At 44.7% G+C, this 25671-nt stretch overlaps 1 protein-coding gene across 1 annotated transcript in view; it reads left to right on the top strand.

Annotated features, from left to right (window-relative positions):
* Positions 1-25671, top strand: part of map3k15 (mitogen-activated protein kinase kinase kinase 15) — a 102020-nt gene that overhangs the window by 73702 nt on the left and 2647 nt on the right. The window contains exons 20-27 of the mRNA XM_055644944.1: positions 482-653; positions 5169-5343; positions 7053-7238; positions 11397-11502; positions 12503-12716; positions 14959-15071; positions 15326-15432; positions 23780-23856. Coding sequence (XP_055500919.1) covers positions 482-653; positions 5169-5343; positions 7053-7238; positions 11397-11502; positions 12503-12716; positions 14959-15071; positions 15326-15432; positions 23780-23856 — 1150 coding nt within the window. The remainder of the gene's footprint in view (positions 1-481; positions 654-5168; positions 5344-7052; positions 7239-11396; positions 11503-12502; positions 12717-14958; positions 15072-15325; positions 15433-23779; positions 23857-25671) is intronic.

Genomic DNA, 25671 nt, shown 5'->3' with positions numbered 1-25671 from the left:
CGGGAGAGGATGGACAGAAACCAATAGATAATTGCAAGGATGGAAATAGTCTCCTAACATTGAGAGCAGAGCATCTGTTAAATGGAATATAGGAAAGGGTGACGTTTTGGGTCAAGACCCATCTTCAGACTGAAGAAGGGTCTCGACCCGAAACATCACCCATTCCTTCTCTCCAGAGATGTTGCTTGTCCCGCTCAGTACTCCAGCATTTTGTGTCCATAACCAGCATCTGCAGTTCCTTCATACACACTCTGTTAAATGGAAGTAGACTCCAGTATTGGGTATGGGCTTTGGTGCTTTTGATTATTACACAGTTAATATTAATGGTCTCAAAATTAAGCGTGGTCCAGTGTAGCAAGCTGAGTGCTATGAAAAACAAATTTAACGCCTGCACCCACTAAGGTGAACTGTGAAGCAAACTGTCCTGAAGGGCAATGGTCACCATGGAGATCACATGTTTCTCTTCTCCTTTGCTGTGTAGAGTCCAGTCGAAGCATCTCTCTTCCCATCTTGGATGAAAACTGGGGTAGCAGTGGCAGTGACCACGGGTCAGTGTCGCCAGACTTCGACGCCAAACACGATGCGTTCTTCGAGAAAAACAGGAAGCCAAATTCAGACCATCCGACCAGGGCCTTGGGGTCTCCTTTACTGAGGTTAAAAGCAAAACAAATTTAACTTGCAATTTTTTGACTTTGCTCAGATGTTCTGGAGTTCATTGAGAACTGTCACCGTGGTGACAGACTGGAATATTCTGCCAGGGGGCAGATTGGTGGTGTAAATGCCACGGTATTTCATTACATGGCCAGCAAAGACACCTATTATGATTGTATTAACGTCATCCAATTAATAATATTGAAAGATGAATATTACAAAAAAGACTGTCTGGAAATAGCAAAAGACATCGTTTGTCACAGGCTGATCTACCAATGTTAGCTGAGCCATTTAGAGGAGGTAAAAGATAAGGAGAGAGCATTGACATCTCTGGACCACTGTTGTCCAATTCCTATCCTTTCATTTCTTCCCTTCCTGTCACCCAGTGAAACAATGAATCACAAATAGTGAAGCAACAATTCACCTGGACTTCTTCTTCCAATATAGTTTTCTGCATGTGATTATTTTTTCCCTGCAATGAAGAAAGCAGATGCAGATTAGTTAATTGCTTTTGCGGTTTCTTCAGAAGTAGAAGGGGCACAGCACCTATTTTGCCCAGTTCAAGAGTTAAGAATGTCTACTTGTTACAAAGCACCAGAATGAAGCAATGAAATTCTTGCTGTTACTTTACATGAACTTCAACGTAACAGCACAACATATAAATATACAATAAACAATAATACAATAAAGTTTTCACAAAACATGCTCCCGATTCAAGACATAAACAGTTATTAACCTTTCCAAATGGATAGCGAAGAAGCCAGAAAAGAGATTTAAATTAGGTTGAATCATTTTGAATACAGCCCCCTTTAAAAAAAAAAACAATTATTAGGTTTGATTTCTCAACCAGGATACAGAAACTGAAGAGACAATGTTAAAAATACAATGAGCTCTGCATAGATTCGGCTGAATGTATAAAATCATTAGGCAAATGTTAGAATGGAAGCTATATTCAGTGGGTGAAATTTCCGTGCCTGTGCAGGTTTTCCCAGGAATGCAAGTCATTCTGGAGTTCAAAAGGAGCTCCTCATGTTCCCTTACCTAAAGTATTCAGGACTGCATCAAAGAATAACGGTTCCATTCCTTGTTAGGTTTCTCTACATAGCCTGCTCTGTCTTTGCAGTAGTCCTGACCTGCTCTCCTCTCTCTAGTCTAGAGGATGGTGCACTTTTTGTGAAAGAGTTTATAGTGGTCACGTGTCTATTATCAACAAGTTTGCTTGTGATCGGATAAAGAACCTTGATTGTCAAAGTTGTTGAATGAATGATACTTTATTGCCACTTGTTGGCTGGGTACCTAGGTACAGTGAAATGCTTTGATTTGCATACAGCCTTGCAGTGCACAGGTGTCGCCATGTGTCTGGTGCAGGCAAAGTTACAAAGTAGCGAACAGGCCTATCTACTGCCTGCCCACCACACATGGCAACAGGCCAAGTGTATTTAAATTCCTCATGGGCAAGCTGCCACTTTGCCCATTCACTACCCACAGCAAAATCATGGATCATGCTCCCACAACATATGCTTTTTAATGGAGGTTTGATGCTTTGGCGTGATGTGGGACGCAACTTGAGTGTGAGAAGTTTTTTGTGCAGTTTGCACATTTGGAATCAGAAGGCATGTAACTGCACAGCTGAATCTATATAATTTTATACCTTGGTAATTCGATTCATTCTCTTCATAAATCAAAGTTCTATGTCGTGCATGAGATACACTTACAAAGTCAAATTTTCCATTTGGCAGTTGGATTTATTTTAAGAGACTAAGTGTATTAAAAGTTCAGCTATAAGTAGAAGAAAGTTTAATTTCCAAGAAAATATGGAATCCAATTTTGCATTAAAATAGACAGTTGTGAAAACCTTTCACTTCAAATTAATGTTTATTACAAGGTGCCTGATTACTTCAATCGGTTGATCCCATTTGTCCGTTGCATAGACTTGCCTGGTTTCAGCAGTGATTTCAATTGATGTTTTATTCATCCAGCTTTCTCCCTTGAGGAATTACAACTGCAAAACGGCTTCTCTCATGTGGTAGTAGAAAAACAAATTAAATATTAATCCCATGCCAGTAATCCAGACCAAACCTCGTGTAATAGTGTGAACCTTGCAGTGCATTCAGACCCCTTCACTTTTCCCATATTGTTTTATGTTACAGCCTTATTTTAAAATTGATTAAACTAATTTTTTTCATCAATCTACACACAATACCCCATAATAAAAAAAGCAAACACAGGTGTTTAGAAATGTTTGCAAAGTAATTAAAACAAAATAACTGAAATATCACGTTTACATAAGTATTCAGACCCTTTGCTATGACACTCACAATTGAGCTTAGGTTCATCCTGTTTCCATTGATTATCCTTGTAATGTTTCTACAACTTGATTGGAGATCACCAATGGTAAATTAAATTGATTGGACATGATTTAGAAAGGCACACATCTGTCTATATAAGGTTCCACAGTTGACAGTGCATGTCAGAGCAAGAAACAAGCAATGAAGACGAAAGAATTGGCCGTAGACTTCCGAGACAGGATTGTGTCGAGACACAGATCTGGAGAAGGATATGAAATAATTTCTGCAACATTGCAGGTCCCTGAGAGCACAGTGGCCGCCGTCATCCTCAAATGGAAGAACTTTGGAACCACTAGGACTCTTCATCGAGCCGCCCCCCCCCCATCAAAACTGAGCAATCGGGAGAAAAGAGCCTTGGTCACTGGTCACTCTGACAGAGCTCCAGAGTTCCTCAGTGGAGATGGGAGAACCTTCCAGAAGGACAACTATATCTGCAGCACTCCACCAATCAGGCCTTTATGGTAGAGTGGCCAGACAGAAGCTACTCCTCAGTAAAAGGCATCTGACAGCCCGCTTGGAGCTTGCCAAAAGGCATGAGAAACAAGATTCTCTGGTATGATAAAACCAAGAAGGGTTTTGGCCTGATACGTTGCCTATTTCCTTCGCTCCATAGATGCTGCCACACCTGCTGAGTTTCTCCAGCACTTTTGTCTATCTTTGCCCTGAATGCCAAGCGTCACGTATGGAGGAAACCAGGTGCCGCTCATCACCTGGCCAATACCATACCTATGGTGAAGCATGATGGTGGCAGCATCATGCTGTGGGGATGTTTTTCAGCGGCAGGAACTGGGAGACTAGTCAGGATCAAGGGAAAGATGAACGGAGCAAAGTACAGAGAGATCATTGACAAAAACCTACTCCAGAGCGTTCTGGACCTCAGACTGCAGCGGAGGTTCGCCTTCCAACAGGACAACGACCCGAAGCACACAGCCAAGACCACACAGGAGTGGCTTTGTGACAAGTCTGTGAATGTCCTTGAGTGGCCCAGCCAGTGCCGGACTTGAACCTAACCTGACAGAGCTTTAGAGCATCTGCAGAGAAGAATGGTAGAAATTGCCCAAATACTGATGGACCAAGCTTGTAGCATCATACCCAAGAAGACTTGAGGCTGAAATAGCTGCAAAAGGTGCCTCAACAAAGTACTGAGTAAAGGGTCTGAATACTTATGTAAATGTGATATTTTAGCTATTTCTTTTTAATTGCTTTGCAAAAATTTCTAAACACCTGGTTTTGCTTTTTTTATTAAGGGGCATTGTGTGTGATGATTTAAAAAAAAAAAAAAAAAATTAATCCATTTTAGAATAAGGCTGTAACATAACAAAAATGTGGAAAAAGTGAAGGGGCCTGAATACTTTCTGAATGCACTGTATATGCTAGACTGAAAGCATAGAAATTCCAACCAAAATCACAATAGAGCTATTACCCATTATCCTTTGACCACAACTTTTTTGCTCTATTAATATGGGTGTCGGATTATATGGGGAGAAAGCGGGAGAATGGGGTTAGGAGGGAGAGAAAGATCAGCCATGATTGAATGGCGGAGTAGACTTGATGGGGCCCAAGGGCCTAATTCTGCTCCTATCACTTATGACCTATTACTTAATGCTGCGTTTTGCCTGTTACTGTCATTGTTGCACCAACCCCAACATTAGAGTAGATTGGAGAGGCTGTACTACATTTCTGTTTCTTATATTCATTGTTTCTGGAACACTAGTGTGTAGGTTGTGCTTTCCTAGTCCTGATGAGAATGCCTGGATTTTCTTTTGACCACCCTGTACCAGACCGTGCACTTGCCAGCTCTGCCCTGGTGCTATTTGCATAGATGCATATCCATCAATGGCCAATGGGTCTTGAATTCGCTTCTAAAATCTCTTCTCTCTGGTAAGCGCCCACCTATAATTTGACGTTGATTGGTTGGCCTAAAGTTATCATATCTAGCTTTTTTTGTGTCACTTTTTTTGTCTGATGCCTCACAATGATTGTTTTTACTATAATGAACATAATATATATGTTGTTGTTCATCAACTTAAATGTTGGCATAACCTACATTTATTTGAGAATCAGCATTGATCACTACCTCATTAGTCGGATAAATGGCATTCTGTTGCTGTCTGGTTTTGATGGTGATTCCTCAAAGTTGCTCACTAACCACAATGTTCAATGATACAGTCTGCCTGATGAGACTTCATCCACGGAAGATCGGAGCAGTCCCGTTTCCTCTGATGAGATAGACACAAGCCTCTTCCTGCTAAAGAAAGATAGCAAGCGCAGATCCATTCTCTACAAAATTTTGAATGCAGACCAGGATCGGGTTGTTTCCAACCTGCGCGAAAGCCTGCAGCAGGTAAGCTATATATGTAGCATACTGAGAATATCATCTCAATACAATACAACGGTTTATTTGTCACATTGCACAAAAAGTGCAAGTGAAATGATATGACTTGCACTCTTGTGATGTGGCACAACCTCACCACAAGTAATGGTGCTGCCTCCGAGCTCGAGTGATCCCACATGAGATCCAGCCCAAGGCTGGATTTTGTGTGATCTCCCTGTATCCATGTCAGTCTCTCTTGGGTGGTCCTGGTCATTCCCATGTTCCAAAGACGTCCTGGTCGGTGAATTAGTTGGTTGACAGTAATTTGCCCATCAAGTGGTCAGGTGGTCGGAGAATTGGAGTGGAGCTGATGGATATGTGGGAGAAATGGGTGAGGGTATGGGGTTGACTGGATAGCTCTGAGAGCTTGCATGGGCTCCTGTGCTGTAAGGAAATATGAGAAAAGATATGTTTGAATTACCTATTTTTGTTAATATTGTTTAGAATGTTTTGACAGTAAGCCCTAACAGTTACCCCTTTTGTTGGCCAGTTTAATCCAGTGACCAGAATTCAATTTTTAATGTGAATTATGATATAATGAGCAATGACACTGTTGTGGCGGCTCCCAAGGGTCGGGCCATCCCAACTATCAAACCCCTCGGCACGGGAATGGTTGAGTCCAGAGGCGGCCCTTAGCTAGAGGGATATAAGGCAAGGGTTTGGGTGCCATCTTCCTCTTGCGGACTTCTCTGATACCAAGAAGGACGTTATTAAAGGTACCGCCCGAAACATCTGGCTCCTCGCTTTCATTTCGGGAGTTACGCCCCACACTGTTGAAAATTGAAGCACTTTTCCATCTTACTATGGAATGTCAGAAATGAGTATTTTCACATTAAGAGCAACATAGCTGACACATTGGGGTGGGAGATTGCAACCTTCACGTGGACTGCCCTGTTTCGACAAATGCAATCAACCCGGTGTGCACAATCAAATAAGATCAAATAGAACAAGTTGTCCTACAACTTTAGGCTGCGCACGCCATACACAAGAAGAAGAAGCTGACACATTGCAAAATGTGCTCTGCTCTCTCCCAAGAATGGTCCAGCTGCCAAAACACCCAAAACTAAATCAGCAGAAAATATTTTCAGCAACATTCATCCTGTGTAAAATACCATTGAGCAATAGCTTTTTGAAGTGGACCATGCGCAGTAGTTTCTGGTGAATGAACTTCACTGACAACAAGCAAGTGGGTTAAATTTGAGTCCAGCGCTATGAAGGCGAAAACTCACCGTTTTATTCTAAAGGTAGACAAAAATTCTGGAGAAACTCAGCGGGTGAGGCAGCATCTATGGAGCGAAGGAATAGGTGATGTTTCGGGTCGAGACGGGTCGGGTCGAGGCGTTCTGGGTCGAATGAGGCAAGAAGGGCCTCGACCTGAAACGTCACCTATTCCTTTGTTCCATAGATACTGCCTCACCCGCTGAATGACTCCAGTGGGATGAAGGGCCCGTTTCTGTGTTGTATGGTTCCACGAGTTAATGAAACCATGATTTTATTTTATTACCATAACCCTGCCAAAACAATATGGCATAACTGCACTCCTGCTAAGATCATGACCTGTTAGGTGCCCTGTTTGTCGTTTACTGTTTTCGTTACTCAATTTTATTTTCCCTCCACTTTTTAATTTACCATCGCTCACACCAGTTTCCCCACATACATTTGCTCATTTTACTTTGCAGGGGCATGAAGAGCTGAAGCTATCAGTTGACCACCTAAAGCAGATAATCGGCATCCTGCGGGATTTCATTCGCTTCCCCGAGCAGAGAGTGATGGCCAGCACTATCTCCAAACTCAAATTGGACTTGGATTTTGACAGCATCTCCATAAACCAGTTTCAGTTGGTTTTGTTTAGTTTTCAGGATGCGGTAAGTTCTTTTTCACACAAAGGTGGGTGGGTGTATGGAACAAGCTGCCAGAGGGAGTAGTTGAGGCAAGGACTATCCCAACGTTTAAGAAACAGTAGATGGTACATAGATAGGACAGGTTTGGAGGCATATGAACCAAATGCCGGCAGGTGGGACTCGTGTAGCAGGGACATGTTGGCCGTTGTAAGCAAGTTGTGCTGAAGGGCCAGTTTCCATGCTGTATCACTCTGACTCTATTTAGTTTGGACTGATCAGAAACAACTGGAAACGTGTGAGGTGCAATGACCTTCGGGAAAGTCTTTTGAGCTGAACTAGTACTCATCAAATTGAATTGAGGAAGGACAGAGTTGCCTGTCTAGTGTTGAGGACCAGGAGTTTCAGAGCAGGTAGGGTCCTTGAATTTGCCCACATCCATCTATTGAGTATGTTGTTGAAGGATTTAATCCTTGATTTACTGAAATATTCAACACAAGATGTTAATGGATAGATGAATAAAGACGGTAGATAGACCCAAAAAGCTGGAGTAACTCAACGGGTCCGATAGCATCCCTGGAGAAAAGGAATAGGTGACGTTTCGGGTCGAGAACTTTCTTCAGACGACGTTTCGGGTTGAGACCTTCCTACACATCCTGAATAAAGACGGTGATCCAGATAAAGAGATGAGGCGCAAAAACATTGGAAATACTTAGTCAACTACACAAATATCACCATTAATAAAGGAATTAAGGGAGACAAAGCTACAGATGAATGGAACTAATCAAGAACTGAGAATACGAGATGTGAGGAAACAAAGTGCTGGAGTAACTCAACAGGTCAGGCAGCATCTCAAGACCTGGGACATCACCTATCCATGTTTCCCAGAGATGCTGCCTGACCTGCTGAGTTACTCCAGCACGTTGCGTCCTTTTGTGTATTAATCCGCATCTGCAGTTCTTTGTTTCTCAAAGGTATCAAAGGTATTTTATTAGTCACATTCACATACACCTAGGTGTAATGAAGTGAAATGCTTTTTGCCATTTTGCAGCACACAAAAAAAGAATACAGACATAACACCAATGAGAGTCGTAACACATAGAACATCCCCCCACATTGGCTCCCACCATGAGGGAAGGCACAAAGTCCAGTCCCCAACCCCAGTTCACCTATAGTCGGGCCCATTGAGGCCTCCACAGTTGCCTCTACAGAGGCCCGATGTTCCTGGCCGTTCTCGCTGAGTGATGTTGCTCCGGCGTCGGGAGAGTCCTCCCAGCGGCCTGGGAACCCTGGAACGGCCGCTTCCGCACTGGAGGCCGCGGCTTCCGAAGCCAACAAGGCCGCGCCGGTTGGAGCTCCACAACTGGCGATCTCGTCGCGAGATCCCAGGCTCCCGGTGTATAGTTCAGCGCCGCCGCCCGCAGCTGGTCGCTCCACAGACCCGCAGCTCCGCGATGTTGTTCCCGGCGGTCTCAGCTCACTGGAGCTCCAGCGCGGCGACCCAGGCAAGGCATTGTCCGCTCTGCGATAGCGCTCCAGCGCTGTGCCGCCGCCGAAAACCGTGGTTCTGGGCGGTCCCCGACCGGAAACGCCGCTCCAGGCCCGCTGGTAGGCCGCGAGGACGGGTCAAAGCTGCAGCCCGGAGAAAAGCCACCTCTCCAGCCAGGTAGGGACCCTGAAAGGTAGTTTCCCCCTCCCCCCCCCACCCCCCACATAAAAAAGTCTAGACCTCCAACAAAACACTTTAATTAACTTAAAATAAAAATAAAAGGATGAAAAGACAGACAGCTGCTGGCTGGGCAGCCGTGCACAGGACAGCGCCCCCTTCTACAATGTGAGATGTGAGGTTAGCTGAAGAAACTACAGCTAAAAGTCAGAAATAAAAATGAGAATAGACATGCATCCAGAGTGAGTAGTCTAATTGGCATTAAACAGATGAATGTACAAGGTCAGTAGCAAAGAAAGCAAATAAATCATTGTCAGTTGCCAAGGGTCATGCTCCTGTCCAAAGATTTTGCGAATTCAGAATTTAATCTAAATGCAGGGCGGTGAGTTTAGACAAGATAGTTCCAATGTGGAGCATTAGAATAAATGGACTCCATCTGTGCTTCGAGAAGTATTCTTGGACCTTCAACATTATCATTTCTAGTAGGGCATCAATCTCTGTTTGGTGAGGTTATTCCTTGAGTATAAAAAGAGGCACGCTACTAAACCAAATTGACATAATCTTGAGAAAATCGAAATGGGCAAGTAATTTCTCTGAAGCGAACAATGAAGATGGATGGAAGAGCTGGCATGTTTTTGTTTCATCAAGGGATGTTCTAAATGAAAAATGACAGCTGAATGGAAGTTAGCAGAGTTAATAATGTTTTGGCAGTGTGTTCTAGCATTCCCAATCAATCATCATCGAATGACAATGCCTGGATGTTGTAATGGCATGATGGTTAAGGAACCATGGTTGCAGTCTGGTTTGCCAAATGATGGTGGTAATCTTGTGCCTTAATGACAACTTTCAGTGTGTTTAATGTTAAATCAAGATTAAACGGCCGGTTAAACTCTGAATATGTACATTTACGCGACCATAAAAGGTCAGATCCTGCCAAATGGTGTCTATTAAGTCATCAGCAGAAATTTGTTTCCCCATTGCTGAGCAATGTTGAAGTCGAATAGAATCTTTGTGGCACATTGTTTAAACTAAAACTGGGTGACTATTCACCATTAATCCTGGCCTTGAAATTATACTAAGGGTTCCTAAAAAAGCCATCAGTCTATCAGCAACACCATGAGATCCCGCTTCCTAACGAGACAGGCTAAAAGATCCCAGCTCCCACGGTGTCAGAGACAGCGCCGCCCGCAGATGGACGCTCCGCGACCACAGCTCCGCAATGTAGGAGATAATTTGAGGAAAAGCGAATCAGATTGTGGCCACTCCGAAATCACGGATGGATGCCATTCTGCAGAACACAGACATTAGGACAAGGACAAAGGACATTTATTGTCACATACACCAATTGGTGTAGTGACATTTGAGTTGCCATTTGCAGCACACCAATAAAAGTAAAACACAACACTAAAGAATTTAACATTGAACATAAAAACATCCCCCCACAACGGTTCCCACTGTGAGGGAAGTCAACAAACTCCAGTCCTCTTCCTCTTGTTCACCCATGGTCGGGCCTATTGAGGCCTCCGCAGTCGCCGCAACGGTGGCCCGATGTTTCGGGCTCTCTCGCCGGATGATGGAGCTCCGGTATCGGAAGAACACTTCAGCGGCTTGGAGTGTCTGGAACGGCCGCTTCCTACCCGAGACCAGGCCGCGCTGGTCGGAGCTCCAACACTGGCGATCTCGGCGAAAGATCCCAGGCTCCTAGGGCCTTAGTCCGTTCCATATACAACCAAATATGTTCCATAATACATAGACGTTCGTCCTCCGGGTAAAGCCAGGAATTCAATGTCCTGCTGATCCTGGTCCTATTTTGTTTAATTAAATCCGACAGAGCCGCCCACCCGCAGCTGGATGCTCCCGCGACCACAGCTCCGCAATGTAGGAGTCGGCGGTCACAGCACTCCGGAGCTTACCACACGGCGCTCCTCAATAAGGCATCGCCCGCTCCGCAATGGTGCTTCAGCGCTGCGCCGCCGCCGGTGCTGAAGTTCTGGCTGGTCCCGGCAGGAAACGCTGCTCCAGTCCCATTGGTAGGCTGCGAGGAAGGGGCGAAGATGCGGCTCGGAGGAAAGCCGCATCTCCGACCAGGTAGGGACTGAGATAAAAGATTCCTAATGTGAGTTAAGTATTGCTTTTGTGTTGACGTTCTTTCCCCTCCCCCACCCCCAACAAAAAAGACTCGAATATCTCCAAAACAAACCACACTAAAAATTAAAAAAAGGTTGAAAGGACAAACAGCTGCAGGCAGAGCAGCCATACATTAGGTGTGATGTATTATCCCAAATCTCGTGACCTGAACCACAACAATAATCTTTGTGGCACATTGTTAAACTAAAACTGGGTGACTATTCACCATTAATCCTGGCATTGAAATTATACTTCCTAGGTGAGTCTGAATAAATAAATGAGAGAGAAAGGGTTTTAAAAAAGGCAATCAGTCTTCAGCAACAGGCAGATTGATGGTTGATTATTATTTTCTTTCTCTTTGCAATAAAATAAAGACTTTTTTCCTTCCATAGGTTAATATGGTACTGCGACACCATCACATCAAGCCCCACTGGATGTTTGCAATGGACAACATCATCCGCCGTGCAGTACAAGCTGCAGTAACTATCCTCATTCCAGGTACAGGCCCTTTAAAGATCTGGCCAGGAATATCCTTCCCTTTGATAATATACCTCTAATATTGAGACTTCCAAGCTTCAACCAGAAATTGAGTTGGAGCAGTTGGAATTCAATCCTTTTAATTTCTGAATGTAAGATTGCAGCTTTCACAGTTTAAGGTTTTATTTTAGTTTAGTTTAGAAACAAGCCTTTCAAGCCACCGAGTCTGCGCTGACCAGTGATCCCCATCGAAAACACAAGCAGAACCAGAACCAGAATGTAGTCACAGGGAGAATGTACAGACTCCGTACAAACAGCACCCATGCTCAGGATCAAATCCGGGTCTCTGGCGCTGCAAGCCAGCAATTCTACCACTGCGCCACCATGTCACCCTTTTAATGCAAGGTACAGTTCACAAGAAAACTGCAGTCTATCTCTCGCATTGAAGAGGTCTTCAAAATGTTTTCACATGAATTAGATCCTGTTTAATTAGAATTTGATATGAGATGAGCTGTATTTCTCAGATAGTAATGCAGGCCAGTGAAGTGACATCTGGTTAGCGTCACAGTGATGCAGCGGTAGAGTTGCTGACTTACAGCGCCAGAGGCCCGGGTTCAATCCTGACTACGGATGTTGTCTGAATGGAGTTTGTACACTCTCCCCGTGACCGCGTCGATTTTCCTCCGGGTGCTCCGGTTTCTTCCCACACTCCAAAGATGTACAGGTTTGTGGATTCATTGGCTTCAGTACAAACAAATAGTAAATTGTCCCTCGTGTGTAAGATACTGCTAATGTATGGAATGATCACTGGACGGCCTGAATTTGATGGGCCGAAGGGCCTGTTCCGCACTGCTTTTCTAAAGTCTAAAGCTTTTAGTCTGAAGAAGGAACCCGACCCAAAACATCACCTGCCCACGTTCTCCCGAGATGCGACTTGACCCGCTGAGTAACTCCAGCAATTAGTATTTGATTTTGTGGTTTAATGGCCAGATACTAATCTGTCAAAGGCGTTTTTGCTTAGAGTTGCGTGCTCACTTTGGCCCTGCCTCCGAGGGTGAAGCGGCAGACAAAGATGGAGATGAGGTGGAAGATCCTGTATACCAACCGAGGGCACTTCCCCAAAACAAGGAGCATCCCTTAACCTCAGCTGCAAGCACTTCCAGTTCCGCCACATCACCAGGTCTACGACAGTCTCTGAGCATGCAGCTGGGGCAACTGAGACAGGAGTCAAACAGGTATTGAACCTCGGTGGTTACACAAAAAAGCTGGAGAAACTCAGCGGGTGCAGCAGCATCTATGGAGCGAAGGAAATAGGCAACGTTTCGGGCCGAAACCCCGTTGATGATGGTGATTTTAAAGGGGAAATCATTAAGCTAAAGAGGGTGCAGAAAAGTTTGACAATGCTATTGCTCGGTGTGGAGCGGAGTGTGTGTGTGCGCATGAGTATTTAAGAGAGATGCCATGGGCTGGGACTATTGCCCCTGGAGCAAAGGAAGCTAATGGATAACCTTATGGAGGTTTATAAAATCACGAGGGGCAGAGCGGGTGTATGGTCGGCCTTTTCCCCCCCAGAGTAGAGTGGTCAAAAACTAAAGGGTTAAGTTTTAAAGTGAGAGGGACAAAATTTAGAGAAACTTGAAGAGCAAGTTTTTCACACATGAGATTAAGTTTAAAAGTTATTTGGGCAGGTACATGAATAAGGAAGGTTTAAAGGGATATGGGCTAAATTAAGGAAAATTAGCTTACCTCAGATTGGCACCTTGGTCAGCATGGACGTGGATCTGAAGGGTGTGTTTTGGGGCTGTATAACCATCCCTTTATCTCTTGCCACCTCTCCACACCACCATCATCACAACATTTTGAAGTTGTTAACAATTTTTTTTAAATTCTATTGAGCTTCTGTCTTATTACTTAATTCTACCCTCTTGTGGTTCCTTTTACATCACCAGAATTTTGAAATTCTGTAACAAATTTGTGTGTGTGCGTGTGTGTGTGTGTGTGTGAAAAAATTAAATCTGTATACGAGATATGGATATACGTGTGTGTGTGTGCGCATATATACACATGTGCACGCATGCATGAGCTCACATGCACACATATACACACACATGCATACATAAATGCACATGCACATGCATGCACACATGTACACGCAGACACACACACCTCTGGCACCATGTGAAGACAGAGGGGTGCCAGAAAGATTTTCTAGAGCTGTTCCTGGGATGAGGGATTACTTGGACACTTGGGAGAATTTGGGGTTGTTCCCTTCAAAGCAAGCAGACATTGTTTTTGGTTCAAATAGAACAAAATGGTGCCTGCATGTGAAAGGTTTGAGAGCTTAAGAATATTAATTTAAAATAATTTACTAAAGATCCAAAGGTGATGTGAGGAAATTTTCTGTATGGAACATGTGTTTATGATATCAAATGTGTAGCCTGCTCGGTTAGTGGGCACAGATTTGGTCACAGTTTACAAACAGAAGCTGGATAATATTGAGATATAGAGACCATTCAGCCCATCGCATGCACCTCACCCTTCTGCAGTAATCCCCTCTCCTAGCATTTGGCCCTTGCTTTTCTATGCCGAGGCAATTCCAGTTCTCACCAGGAGACTCCTTTAATGCTGTTAGTGACTCTGCTTCCACCACTCTCTCGGTCCGTATTTTCCAGCTACTCGCGAAGAAGGTTACCCCCCCCCCCCTCCCTAATTTACAGTGGTCAATTAACGTACCGGCCCACAAATCCTTGGGCTGTGAGAGAGAACCAAAGTATTTGCGGAAAATCCACATAATCACAGGGCGAACATGCAAACTCCACACAGACAGCACTGAAGGCTGGGGTTGAGCCTGGGTTACTGGAGCTGTGAGGCAGTGGGTTTACTAACTGGACCGAAGGGCCTGTTTCCGCGCTGTATCTCACTAAACTAAACTAAACTGATGTGATGAGCCAAATGGTCTCTTGCTTGTGCTGCTTCACTATAACTGTGAATGAGGAGAAGGATAAAAGTCTAATGCAAGGGATGAAATTGAAACAGATTATGTTATATAAGTTATATTAATTATGCAACTATATAAGTTCCCAACCAGTGGGAATTTATATATATATATACCAGTGACTACCGTGCAGTTATATTTCACAGCTGTAACAAACTCTGGGAGACACCAAGTTCCTAAAATGCAAATCTATCTCTTGGTGTAGTTAAACATAAGTTGTTGGGGAAATTCAGCAGGTCAGGCAGCATCTATGGAGGCAGAGGGATGGTTAACATTACAAATTGAGAGCTTAATTCAGGATTGAGGGTAATGCTGAGTCCTGATGCAGGGTCTCAAACCAAATCGTCACTCATCTCGCTGCCTCCTCAGATGCTGCCCGACTGCTGAGTTCTTCCAGCAGTTTGTTTTTTTTTTTCTCCAGATTCCAGCATCTGCAATATCTTGTGTCTTTGTGCAGTAATGTTGTTACTCTGACCCGACAGACTTTTGGAGGAGTTAGTGCAGAAGGAAAAGGTGTATCAGAAGCTGCTTCAACAAACAATCGAGCAGAGAGACCAGGCTCTGTCCAAACTTCAGTTAAAACCCAAACCAACAGGTTAGTCATCAAATCGCTATTTTAACCGCCACCATCAGATCTGATAGCAGTATGAGATGAATGAGTGATTGGCAGAAATGCATCTCCTTTAGTCCCCAGTTATGTGAGTCTAGTTGGAACACATTTTTGAAAGATCCCCCCCCCCCCGCCACCCCCCACCTATTTTGGCCTTCTGAGCACATTCCTGCATTAGTGCAGGACTGACAAATAACATCAAGACTGCGCTGACTATTGCCTGTTCTCTCCCCTCCCAGGTTCATTGTCTGTACCACCGGCACAGCCTCCTGCACACCACGCACTGGATCAGCAACTCGTCAGCTGGCTGAAAGAGCAAGGAGCCGACCCAGAGGTTATAAACAGGGTAAAGTGACACCTGTCAGGACAGAAGGATTTAAGACTTCAAAATTACATTCTTCTCCTCAGATGATTATTTATAATGAACTGCTTTTTTTTAGTTTAGAGATACAGCACAGAATCTGGCATTTCGGCCCACCGAGTCCGTGCCGACTAGTGATCCCTGCACACTAACACTGTCCTACACATACCAGTGACAATTTATAAATTCACCAATTCAATTAGCCTACAAACCTGTATGTCTTTGAAGTGTGTGAAAAAACCCACGCAGGTCACAGGGAGGATGTACATACTCCATGCAGACAGCACCCGTAGTCAGGATCGAACCTGGGTGGCTGGCGCTATATGGCAGCAAACCTGCGCCACCATGCTGCCCTGATAGGTGTTTTAAAAATGAAGAATGTTGGGATTACCGGGCATGTCGGGCAGCGTCTGCAGAGATAGAAATGGAATTAACGTTTCAGGTTGTTGATCTTCATTGCTGAGATGGGGGACTTTAGTTAAGGGGACAGATAAGGAAATCTTTCTCAATTTCTCTTTGTTCATTCACCCTTATCCTCCACTGTCCTTATTTCTTCTTCCTTCCTCCACAGTGTCAAATGTGACTTTTTTTAACCAACCTTTTCCTTAATATCTTTTTCCTCTCTCTTCCCTTTTTCTGTCTTTCCCCTTTTTCTTTATTCCCCCCCCTTCTATCTCTCACCCTTTTCTCTCTCTCCCCCTTCTCTATCAGCACCTCCCCCTCACCCACCCATCCCGACTATGCAAAAACTGTTTCCTTGCTGATTACACAAATTGGCTGGATTGCGGCTCAGTGCCATGCATGTGTCAATATATCTGCATGCCAATGGATCATAATCATACTATATTTGCCAAGTACGTTTTGCAACATATGAGGAATTTGATTTGCCATACAGTCATACCAATAAAAAGGAACAAGACACACAAAATACATTTTAACATAAACATCCACCACAGTGACTCTTCCACATTCCACACTGTGATGGAAGGTGAAAAAAAAGTTCAATTGCTTCCCTTCTTTGTTCTCCCGCGGTCGGGGGCCTTGAGCCTTCCGTTGACAGAACGATCTTGGCCCCCATAGCCGGCGGTCGGGCCCTCCGCATCGGGGAGATCAAGCTCCGCATCGGGTGGATCTCAGCTCCCCGGTTCCGGGTCGGGGCTGGTCGAACTTCCGGCAGCTTTGGAGTTCCCGACATCAGGTTCTACCCGAGACTGCAAACTCCTCTAAGTCGACATCCTCAGGCCGCAGTTGGAGTGTTGCTCCCAGGCAAAGGATCACAGGCTCCGAGGGTAGGTCAACGGCCCCGCGGTGGGGCTCAAAGTCAGCCTTGAGCAAGGCCTCCAGCTCCATGGTGGCCTTGCATCATGACCAGATATACATTCTGGAAAACAATCGCATCAAGGTAAGAAATTGAAAAAAAAGTTTCCCCTGACCCCCTCCCCCAACCCCCACATAAAACAAACCAGAGAACATTAACACAAACTTTTAAAAACACACTAAAAATAACAAAAAAAAGACAAAAAGACAGACAGAACGGCGGCGAGGCTGCCATCGCCATCTGGTGAATTTCAACATACCTTGAAGAGGTATCTGTCCATTGAAAGCTGGAAGATTGCATGCTGCATTGCATTAACATGGCTGCTGGAGACCAAATTCAGGAAACAAGCATGTATTTCACTTGCACTGGCCTTCATTCCTTGAGGATAGTTGTGGAGGAGGGCAGATCCCTTCACCAGGGATGTCAGGACATTGAAGGCACTACGCAAAGTGAATCGTCCTGTAGCCTGGAACAGCAAGGGAGGAACCTCCACCTCTTCACTCACTTTGTCAAGGTTAGTGTTCCGATAATGATAATGGTAGTTCACAAATGCAGACTTCACAAAGGGCGACATGGTGGTGCAGCGGTAGAAATGCTGCCTTACAGCGCCAGAGACCCGGGTTCGATTCCGACTATGGGTGGTTGTCTGTATGGAGTTTGTACATTCTCCCCGTGACCTGCATGGGTTTTGCTCCGGTTTTCTCCCACACTCCAAAGATCTACAGGTTTGTAGGTTCATTGGCTTGGTAAAATTGTGAATTGTTCCTAATTGGTGTATAATAGTGTTAGTGTGCGGGGTCGGCGCCATCTTGGTGGGCCTGTTTCCATGCTGTGTCTCTAAACTAAACAAAATAAACTAAGCAGCACCAACATACTTCAAATCTCAATGCAAATGCACATAGACAAGCCCAACATACACACATGCATGGATACATGCAGTTGAACACTGTGTAGCCATATTCCAGGATGTCTATTGTCTCCTCAATATCTCGGAACCTTTAAGGGCCTGTCCCACTTACGTGTCCTTGGCACACAAATTACGCAACCTCGTGGTCGCGTTGAGCCGAGACGGTCGAGCGAATGTTGGGCGCGATTCCATGCATACGCACAGCCGTCTGGAGCGCGTGACGTCATTTGAAGATGGACACAAAGCTGGAGTAACTCAGCGGGACCGGCAGCATCTCTGCAGAGAAGCAATGGGTGACGTTTCGTGTCAAGACTCTTCTTCAGTCTGAAAAGAAGGGTCTTGACCCAAAATGTCACCCATTGCTTCTCTCCAGAGATGCTGCCGGTCCCGCTGAGTTACTCCTGCATTTTGTGTCTATCTTCAATTTTCTTGGCCCCGCTCTGGGAGTAGAAGTGGGGGCGGACCCGGACCGCAACGGCCGTGAGCCCCAGGCCGAGTTCAACGATCATTTGCCTGCTTCTACTGCTGTCTTGTGTCTGATCCACTTTGGCCGTCAGTTTGTGAGCCAAGGACGCGTAAGTGGGACAGGCCCTTTAGTCTACTCTCATGACTCTAAGCAGGCATTGGCCACACAGTCAGAACTGAAGGACGAAAAGTGCTGGAGTAACTCAGTGGGTCGGGCAACATCTCTGGAGAACTTGGATAGGTGACATTTCGGGTTTTGCACCTCCTACAGACTGGGGTGTTCTTCGTGTCGTTTTGTGTGAACCAGCATCTGCAGCTCCTTGTTTCAACAGTCAGAACTGAACCACGAGAATCATGTTGTCACTTTGCCCTTTGTCTGTGGGAGGAAGTGATGCATTATAGAGCAGTAAGGAACATCCCAGTAACAAAGGCTAATTGTGCTGGAGGACAGGGTTTCTCTCCCTGCTGTCACCCAGATGGTGACTTCTGCTGGGAGATGTGCAGGCTTCTGTGCTGTGGCATTTGGGTGTTTACTTTTAGTTTACTCTGTCTATCCCTCTCATCATTTTAGAGATACAGCGCGGAAACCCAAGCCCTTAGTTGTTGACCCAATCTCCTCAATCATCCTTCCTATAATTGGGCCTGTACACCAACTCCAGATTTGGTCTCACCAATGTCACAATTTTATACATCCCAGCTTCACTCAATGATTTAAAGGGACTATATACCCAGATCCCTCTGTTCAACTGTATTCTTCAATTCCCTACCATTTACCATGTACGTCCTATTTTTTTTACAAGGTGTGAAGCATAATTAAACTTACCCCGTAAAAACCTGTACGAGGGACAATTTATAATTTTTTTACTGAAGCTAATTAACTTACAAACCTGTACGTTTTTGGAGTGTGGGAGGAAACCGGAGCACACAAAGATAACCCACGTGATCACAGGGAAAACGTACAGACAGCGCCCATAGTCAAGATTGAGTCTGGGTCTCTGGCACTGTAAGGCAGCAGTTCCACCCCAGCGCCACCATGTCACCCTTCTGAAATGTTGTGAGATCACCTACCTCCACCATGTGGTGCGTTGCAATTTAAACTAGCTTCTCAGTGCAAAATATCTTCATCAAGTCCACTCTAAACTTCCCTACCTCTTCACCTAAACCCTTTGCCCTCTGGTTATGGACATGCTTGGCAAAAGGGAAATGGTTCTCACTTTACCTACCCTATCTATAGATTTATTGTTCAGTCAGGTCGCCCTTCAGCCTTCTCCACTCCATAGAAAACAAGTCCACTCCAAACGGTCTCTCCTTATTGCTGAAACGTTACATCTTAAGCAACCTCATTTTGAATCTTCTCTGCATCTTCAGCGCAATCACATCCTTCCTGCAGCATGGTGACCAGAACTGTACATTGTTTTGTAAAATTGCACCGTAATCCCACTGCTCTTTCATGCTATGCCTCGGCTATTGAAGCCCAGCATCCCATCTACCTTACGCATCTTCTCAATCTGTGCTGCTGTTTTCAAGAAGCCTTGGACGCGTACACCAAGGTTCTTCGAGCCTGGGTTGCAGGAAGTCCATGGACAGTTGGATGGGGAGCACAGTATGATTCACTCTGTGTGCCAACTGTGCTCAAACTGCTTCACCACATGTTGCTTGTCACCTGCACACCGAGACAACAACTAGTAACTCAGTTGATAAGTTTATTTTTTGGTATTACTGGCTCCTCTCCTCCTCCTTTGCAGCTCGTAGCAGTGGCTGGGATTGCTAAGCTTTTTTAGTGGAAAACCAACCACACGGGATGTTGTTTATGGCACCTCACTGGTGCAGGCAACAGCAGTAGTGCCAGAGGATGCTGGCAGGACGCTAGATAAGCTTTTAAAGAGGTGAAAGGCCTTTGTATACACACGCATGTTGCGCTGTGTAGGTTTTAGGCTGCAGTCAAGACCAGTGATCAGTGGAAGGTCTTTGTTTCACAGTGGCCTCTTGTTGTTTAGCCACAGCGGCTCAAATACAGAAGGCACAATGAACTAGCACATAAAAAAGCATTTCAAAAAATGAACATTGACAGTGAAGGTCATGAGTGAAAACCCTTTATGGCACATTTATTGCCTCGCATGGTGGCATTGAAGAGACAAATCAGTGACATCTCGTCTTTATAGGAAGCTGCCCTCCCCTGCAAATCTGAGAACTTGCACACTCTGCTGCTCCGTTTTCTGAAGAGAACGAGATGAATGCCACTCACCAGGAGATCAGTGACTTCAATTCAATATTGTGAGACATTGCTGAAGGCCCCAGTATGAAAGGGCAGGAAGCACAAGGGTTGACCCAAACTGTCAAAGCCAAGGAGCTGTGCAGCTGCACTGCATTGCCAGGTGGCCCCTCTTTTAGCATCTTCTGACTGAAGCAGGCTCTCCAAATGATTTGGCCCTTAGTGTGGTAGATGGGAGCTGCTGCTGGGGTCCCAAAACCCCCTCCTCCTCCTCCTCCTTCACTACCCTTTCATGGCAGGTTGCCCTGCGCATGTGTCTTCTGCATATTCTCCCTAGAGCATCCAAGGCGGAAAGCAGAACAGTGTCACAGACACGGATTCCATCCTCCACTGTCTGAAGAGCTCTCAATCACATTTAGGTCTCAAAACACCAATGGTCGACCAAGGTGGAGATCAGCACCTTGCTCTTCACTCAACAGCTGAATTACAAGACATTGACAGTGGAGTTAAACAGTGTAGTGGATGTACCTCACATTGCTGTTGTCCTGTTGACACTTGCTTTGACAGCGCTGGCTTCAAACCAGTGGCATGCACATATATTACAATCTACCATTTTGCTTCTCATCAATATGGGGTTGCTGTTAGGATTCATGTTACAAGAGCATAGCCTCACATTGGATGTTGCATTGATACAAACCTGCAGGCTCGCTCTTTCCCAATCCAATAATAAAATGACACCACCAGTGTACATTACAAATGATAAACTTCCTTTTCATCTGCACCACCTACTGGTGCTATTGAGAATGACGTCCGCTTGGAGACACAAGGAACTGCAGGTTTTGGAACCTTCATCAGACTGAGGAGGGGTCCCGGCCTGAAACGTAGCTTGCCTATTTTTCTCCACAGATGTTGCTGACCTGCTGAGGTTCTCCAGCATTTTGTGACTTGAGTACTTCTTGGGTTTGCAAATGCATTCTTTTATCTTCCTTTAGAGTCGCTAAATTAGCAAAATATTACATGTTTATTATGTGGTTATTACAGTGCCCTCCATAATGTTTGGGTCACGGACCCATCATTTATTTATTTGCCTCTGTACTCCACAATTTGAGATCTGTAATAGAAAAAAATCACATGTGGTTAAAGTGCGCATTGTCAGATATCATTAAAGGGTATTTTTATACATTTTGGTTTCACCATGTACAAATGGCAGCTGTGTTTATACACAGTCCCCCTCCCCCCCCATTTCAGGGCACCATAATGTTTGGGACACATGGCTTCACAGGTGTTTGTAATTGCTCAGGTGTGTTTAAATCCTTAATGCAGGTGTAAGGGAGCACCTAGTCTTTCTTCCAGTTCCCATTACCTTTGGAAACTTTTATTGCTGTTTATCAACATGAGGACCAAAGTTGTGCCAATGAAAGTCAAAGAAGACATTTTGAGAAACAAGAATACAACTGTTAGAGACATCAGCCAAACTTTAGGCTTACCAAAATCAACTGTTTGGAACATCATTACGAAGAAAGAGAGCACTAGTGAGCTTACTAATCGCAAAGGGACTGGCAGGCCAAGGAAGCCCTCCACAGCTGATAACAGAAGAATTCTCTCTATAATAAAGAAAACCCCCAAACACCTGTCCGACCAATCAGAAACACTCTTCAGGAGTCAGTTGTGAATTTGTCAATCTTCTGTCCGCAGAAGACCTCATGAACAGAACTACAGAGGTTACACTGCAAGATGCAAATCACTGGTCAGTCGCAAAAATAGGATGGCCTGGTTACAGTTTGCCAAGAAGTACTTAAAAGAGCAACCATAGTTCTGGAAAAAGGTGTTGTGGACAGATGAGACAAAGATTAACATATCAGAGTGATGGCAAGAGCAAAGTATGGAGGAGAGAAGGAACTTCCCAAGATCCAAAGCGGTGAAGCATAGTGGTGGGAGTGTTATGGTCTGGGCTTGTATGGCTGCTGAAGGTACTGGCTCACTTCATTGATGATACAGCTGCTGATGGTAGTAGCATTCTGAAGTGTATAAACACATTCTATCGGCTCAAGTTCAAACAAATTCCCCTTAACTCAATGGCCGGCGGTTCATTCTACAGCAAGATATGGATCCCAAACATACCGCTAAAGCAACAAAGGAGTTTTTCAAAGCTAAAAAATGGTCAATTCTCGAGTGATCGTCAATCACCCGATCGGAACTCAATTGAGCATACCTTTTATATGCTGAAGAGAACACTGAAGGGGACTAGCCCACAAAACAAGCATGCTAAAGATGGCTGCAATAGGCCTGGCAGAGCATCACCAGAGAAGACACCAAGCAACAGGTGATATTCATGAATCGCAGACTTCAAGCAGTCATTGCATGCAAAGGATATGCAACAAAATACTAAAAACAACTACTTTTATTTACATGACATTGCTGTGTCCCAAACATTATGGTGCCCTGAAATGGGGAGACTATGTATAAACACTGCTGTAATTTCTACATGGTGAAACCAAAATGTATTAAAATGCCTTTATTAAAATCTGACAATGTGCACTTTAACCACATGTGATTTTTTTTCTATTACAAATCTCAAATTGTGGAGTACAGAGGCAAATAAATAAATGATGGGGTCTTTGCCCCAAACATTATGGAGGGCACTATATGTCAGATGATTCTAAGCAGACTCAAGTTTTCCAATTGATAAAACATGAGGTATGGAGGTGAGGAAAATTAACTACTTGTTTGTTGTAGATAGATAAAATTGCTGGAGGAACTCAGCGGGTGAGGCAGCATCTATGGAGAGAAGGAATGATGTTGGCGGAGGGGGGAAATGAAAGTGGCGGAGACAGTAGGCTTGGAAGGACTGGGAAGGGAAAGGAGGGAGAAAGCAAGGATTATCTGAGGTCAGAGAAGTCAATGTTCATACCACTGGGGTGTAAACTACCTAAACAGGATGAACTAAGATAAGCTGGGGTGTAAACTACCTAAGCGAAATATGACGTGCTGTTCCCCCAATTTGCGCTGGGCCTCACTCTGGCAATGGAGGAGGCCCAGGACAGAAAGGTCAGATATGGAATGGGAGGGGGAGTTGAAGTGCTGAGCCACCGGGAGATCAGGTTGGTTAGTGCGAACTGAGCGGAGGTGTTGGACGAAGCGATCACCAAGCCTAAGCTTGGTGTCGCCGATGCAGAGAAGTTGACACCTGGAACAGTTGATGCAGTAGATGAGGTTGGAAGAGGTGCAGGTGAACCTCTGCTTCACCTGGAAAGACTGCTTGGGTCCTTGGATGGTGTCGAGAAGGGAGGTAAAGCGACAAGTGGAGCATTTCCTGCGGTTGCAAGGGAAAGTACCCGAGGAGGGGGTGTTTTGGGTGAGAAGGGACAAATTGACCAGGGAATACTTGTTTGTTGTAGTCAACTTTCTAAATAACTTTTTTCTTCAGTAGATCTGTGAAGAAGGCTACGTGTTATCTGACCTTCTCAAACATGTTACTAAAGATGATTTGCGATGTCTACAACTCGGGTAAGTGCAGGGGAAGAAAGAGATGGCAGATCCATTTGGTTTTGCAGTTACAAATAACATTTAACCTTTGCTTTGTACTTCAAAGCGCAAAGAAAAGCAAATTATTTAAATACATTTATCTATGCAAGGATTAACTAATAAAAATAATAATTTTGGTTCTAGACTGGTCTGAATATTAGTTTCTGCATTGAGTGCAGCATCTTCTCAGGAGGACAGGCTTCATTGTTGTGACTGTAGTTGTGGCAGCATTAATTCATTTAGACCTATAGTCATAGAGTCTTACAGAATGGAAATTTGCCCTTCGGTCCAACTTGCCTACACTGCACATGTCCCAACTTCACTAGTCACACCTGGTCTGCATTTGGCCCAAATCCCTCTAAACCTGTCCTATCCATGTACATGTCTAAGGTATTCAAGCAGACACCAGGTGAGCCTCCTGTAAGTTTAAAATGCTTGGATTATCAACCTGGTCTATTTCACTAGGCTTGCTATCAGTGCTCCGTACAGAGTTTGAAATAAGCGTGCAGTCTTTCCCCTCTTGTTCACTTCTCAACATTTGGGCATTGCTGCCCTTGAGGTGGCATTGAGCTGCCACCTTGAATCACTACAGTCCTTCTTGTGAAGGTACTCCCAGTATTTCTTGATGGTACACTTTCCAATCAGGATGTCACTCAACGTTGAAGGTAAACTGCAGATGATGTTCCCATTGACCTGCTGCTTTTTATGGTGGCTGAAATTTAGTTTAGTTTAGAGATATGACATGGAAACAACCCCTTTTGGCCCACAAAGTCCACGCCGACCTTCATTCGCCCAGTCACTATGAACAATTTAGAGGCCAATTAACCTACAAACCTGCATCTCTATGGGATATGGTAGGAAACTAGAGGAAAACTACACGATCCAGAGGTAACATGCAAACTCCATACAGACAGCTCCTGAGGTCAGGATCAAACCTGGGTCTCTGGCGTTGTGAGGTAGTAACAGTGTTAGCTGTGAGGAGGATGCTAGGAGGCTGCAAGATGACTTGGATAGGCTGGGTGAGTGGGCAAATGCATGGCAGATGCATAATGTGGATAAATGTGAGGTTATCCACTTTGGTGGCAAAAACAGGAAAGTAGACTATTATCTGAATGGTGGCTGATTAGGAAAAGGGGAGATGCAACGAGACGTGGGTATCGTGGTACACCAGTCATTGAAAGTATGCATGCAGGTGCAGCAGGCAGTGAAGAAAGCGAATGGTATGTTAGCATTCATAGCAAAAGGATTTGAGTAGAGGAGCAGGGAGGTTCTACTGCAGTTGTGCAGGGTCTTGGTGAGACCACACCTGGAGTATTGCGTACAGTTTTGGTCTCCTAATCTGAGAAAGGACTTTCTTGCCATAGAGGGAATACAGGGAAGGTTCACCAGACTGATTCCTGGGATGTCAGGACTTTCATATGAAGAAATACGGCTTGTACTCGCTTGTATTTAGAAGATTGAGGGGGGGATCTTATAGAAACTTACAAAATCTTTAAGGGGTTGGACAGGCTAGATGCAGGAAGATTGTTCCTGATGTTGGGGAAGTCCAGAACAAGAGGTCACAGTTTAAGGATAAAGGGGAAATATTTTAGGACTAGATGAGAAAAACATTGTTTATAGAGTGGTGAATCGCTGTAATTCTCTGCCACAGAATGTAGTTGAGGCCAGTTCATTGGTTATATTTAAGAGGGAGTTAGATGTGGCCATTGTGGCTAAAGGGATCAGGGGTATGGAGAGAAAGCAGGTACAGGATACTGAGTTGGATGATCAGCCATGATCATATTGAATGGCGGTGCA

The sequence above is a fragment of the Leucoraja erinacea genome, chromosome 13, assembly GCF_028641065.1.
Source record: "Leucoraja erinacea ecotype New England chromosome 13, Leri_hhj_1, whole genome shotgun sequence".
NCBI classification, from domain to species: domain Eukaryota; kingdom Metazoa; phylum Chordata; class Chondrichthyes; order Rajiformes; family Rajidae; genus Leucoraja; species Leucoraja erinaceus.
The sequence above is the reverse complement of the archived record's forward strand: the minus strand, read 5'-3'. Positions and strand labels throughout refer to the sequence as shown.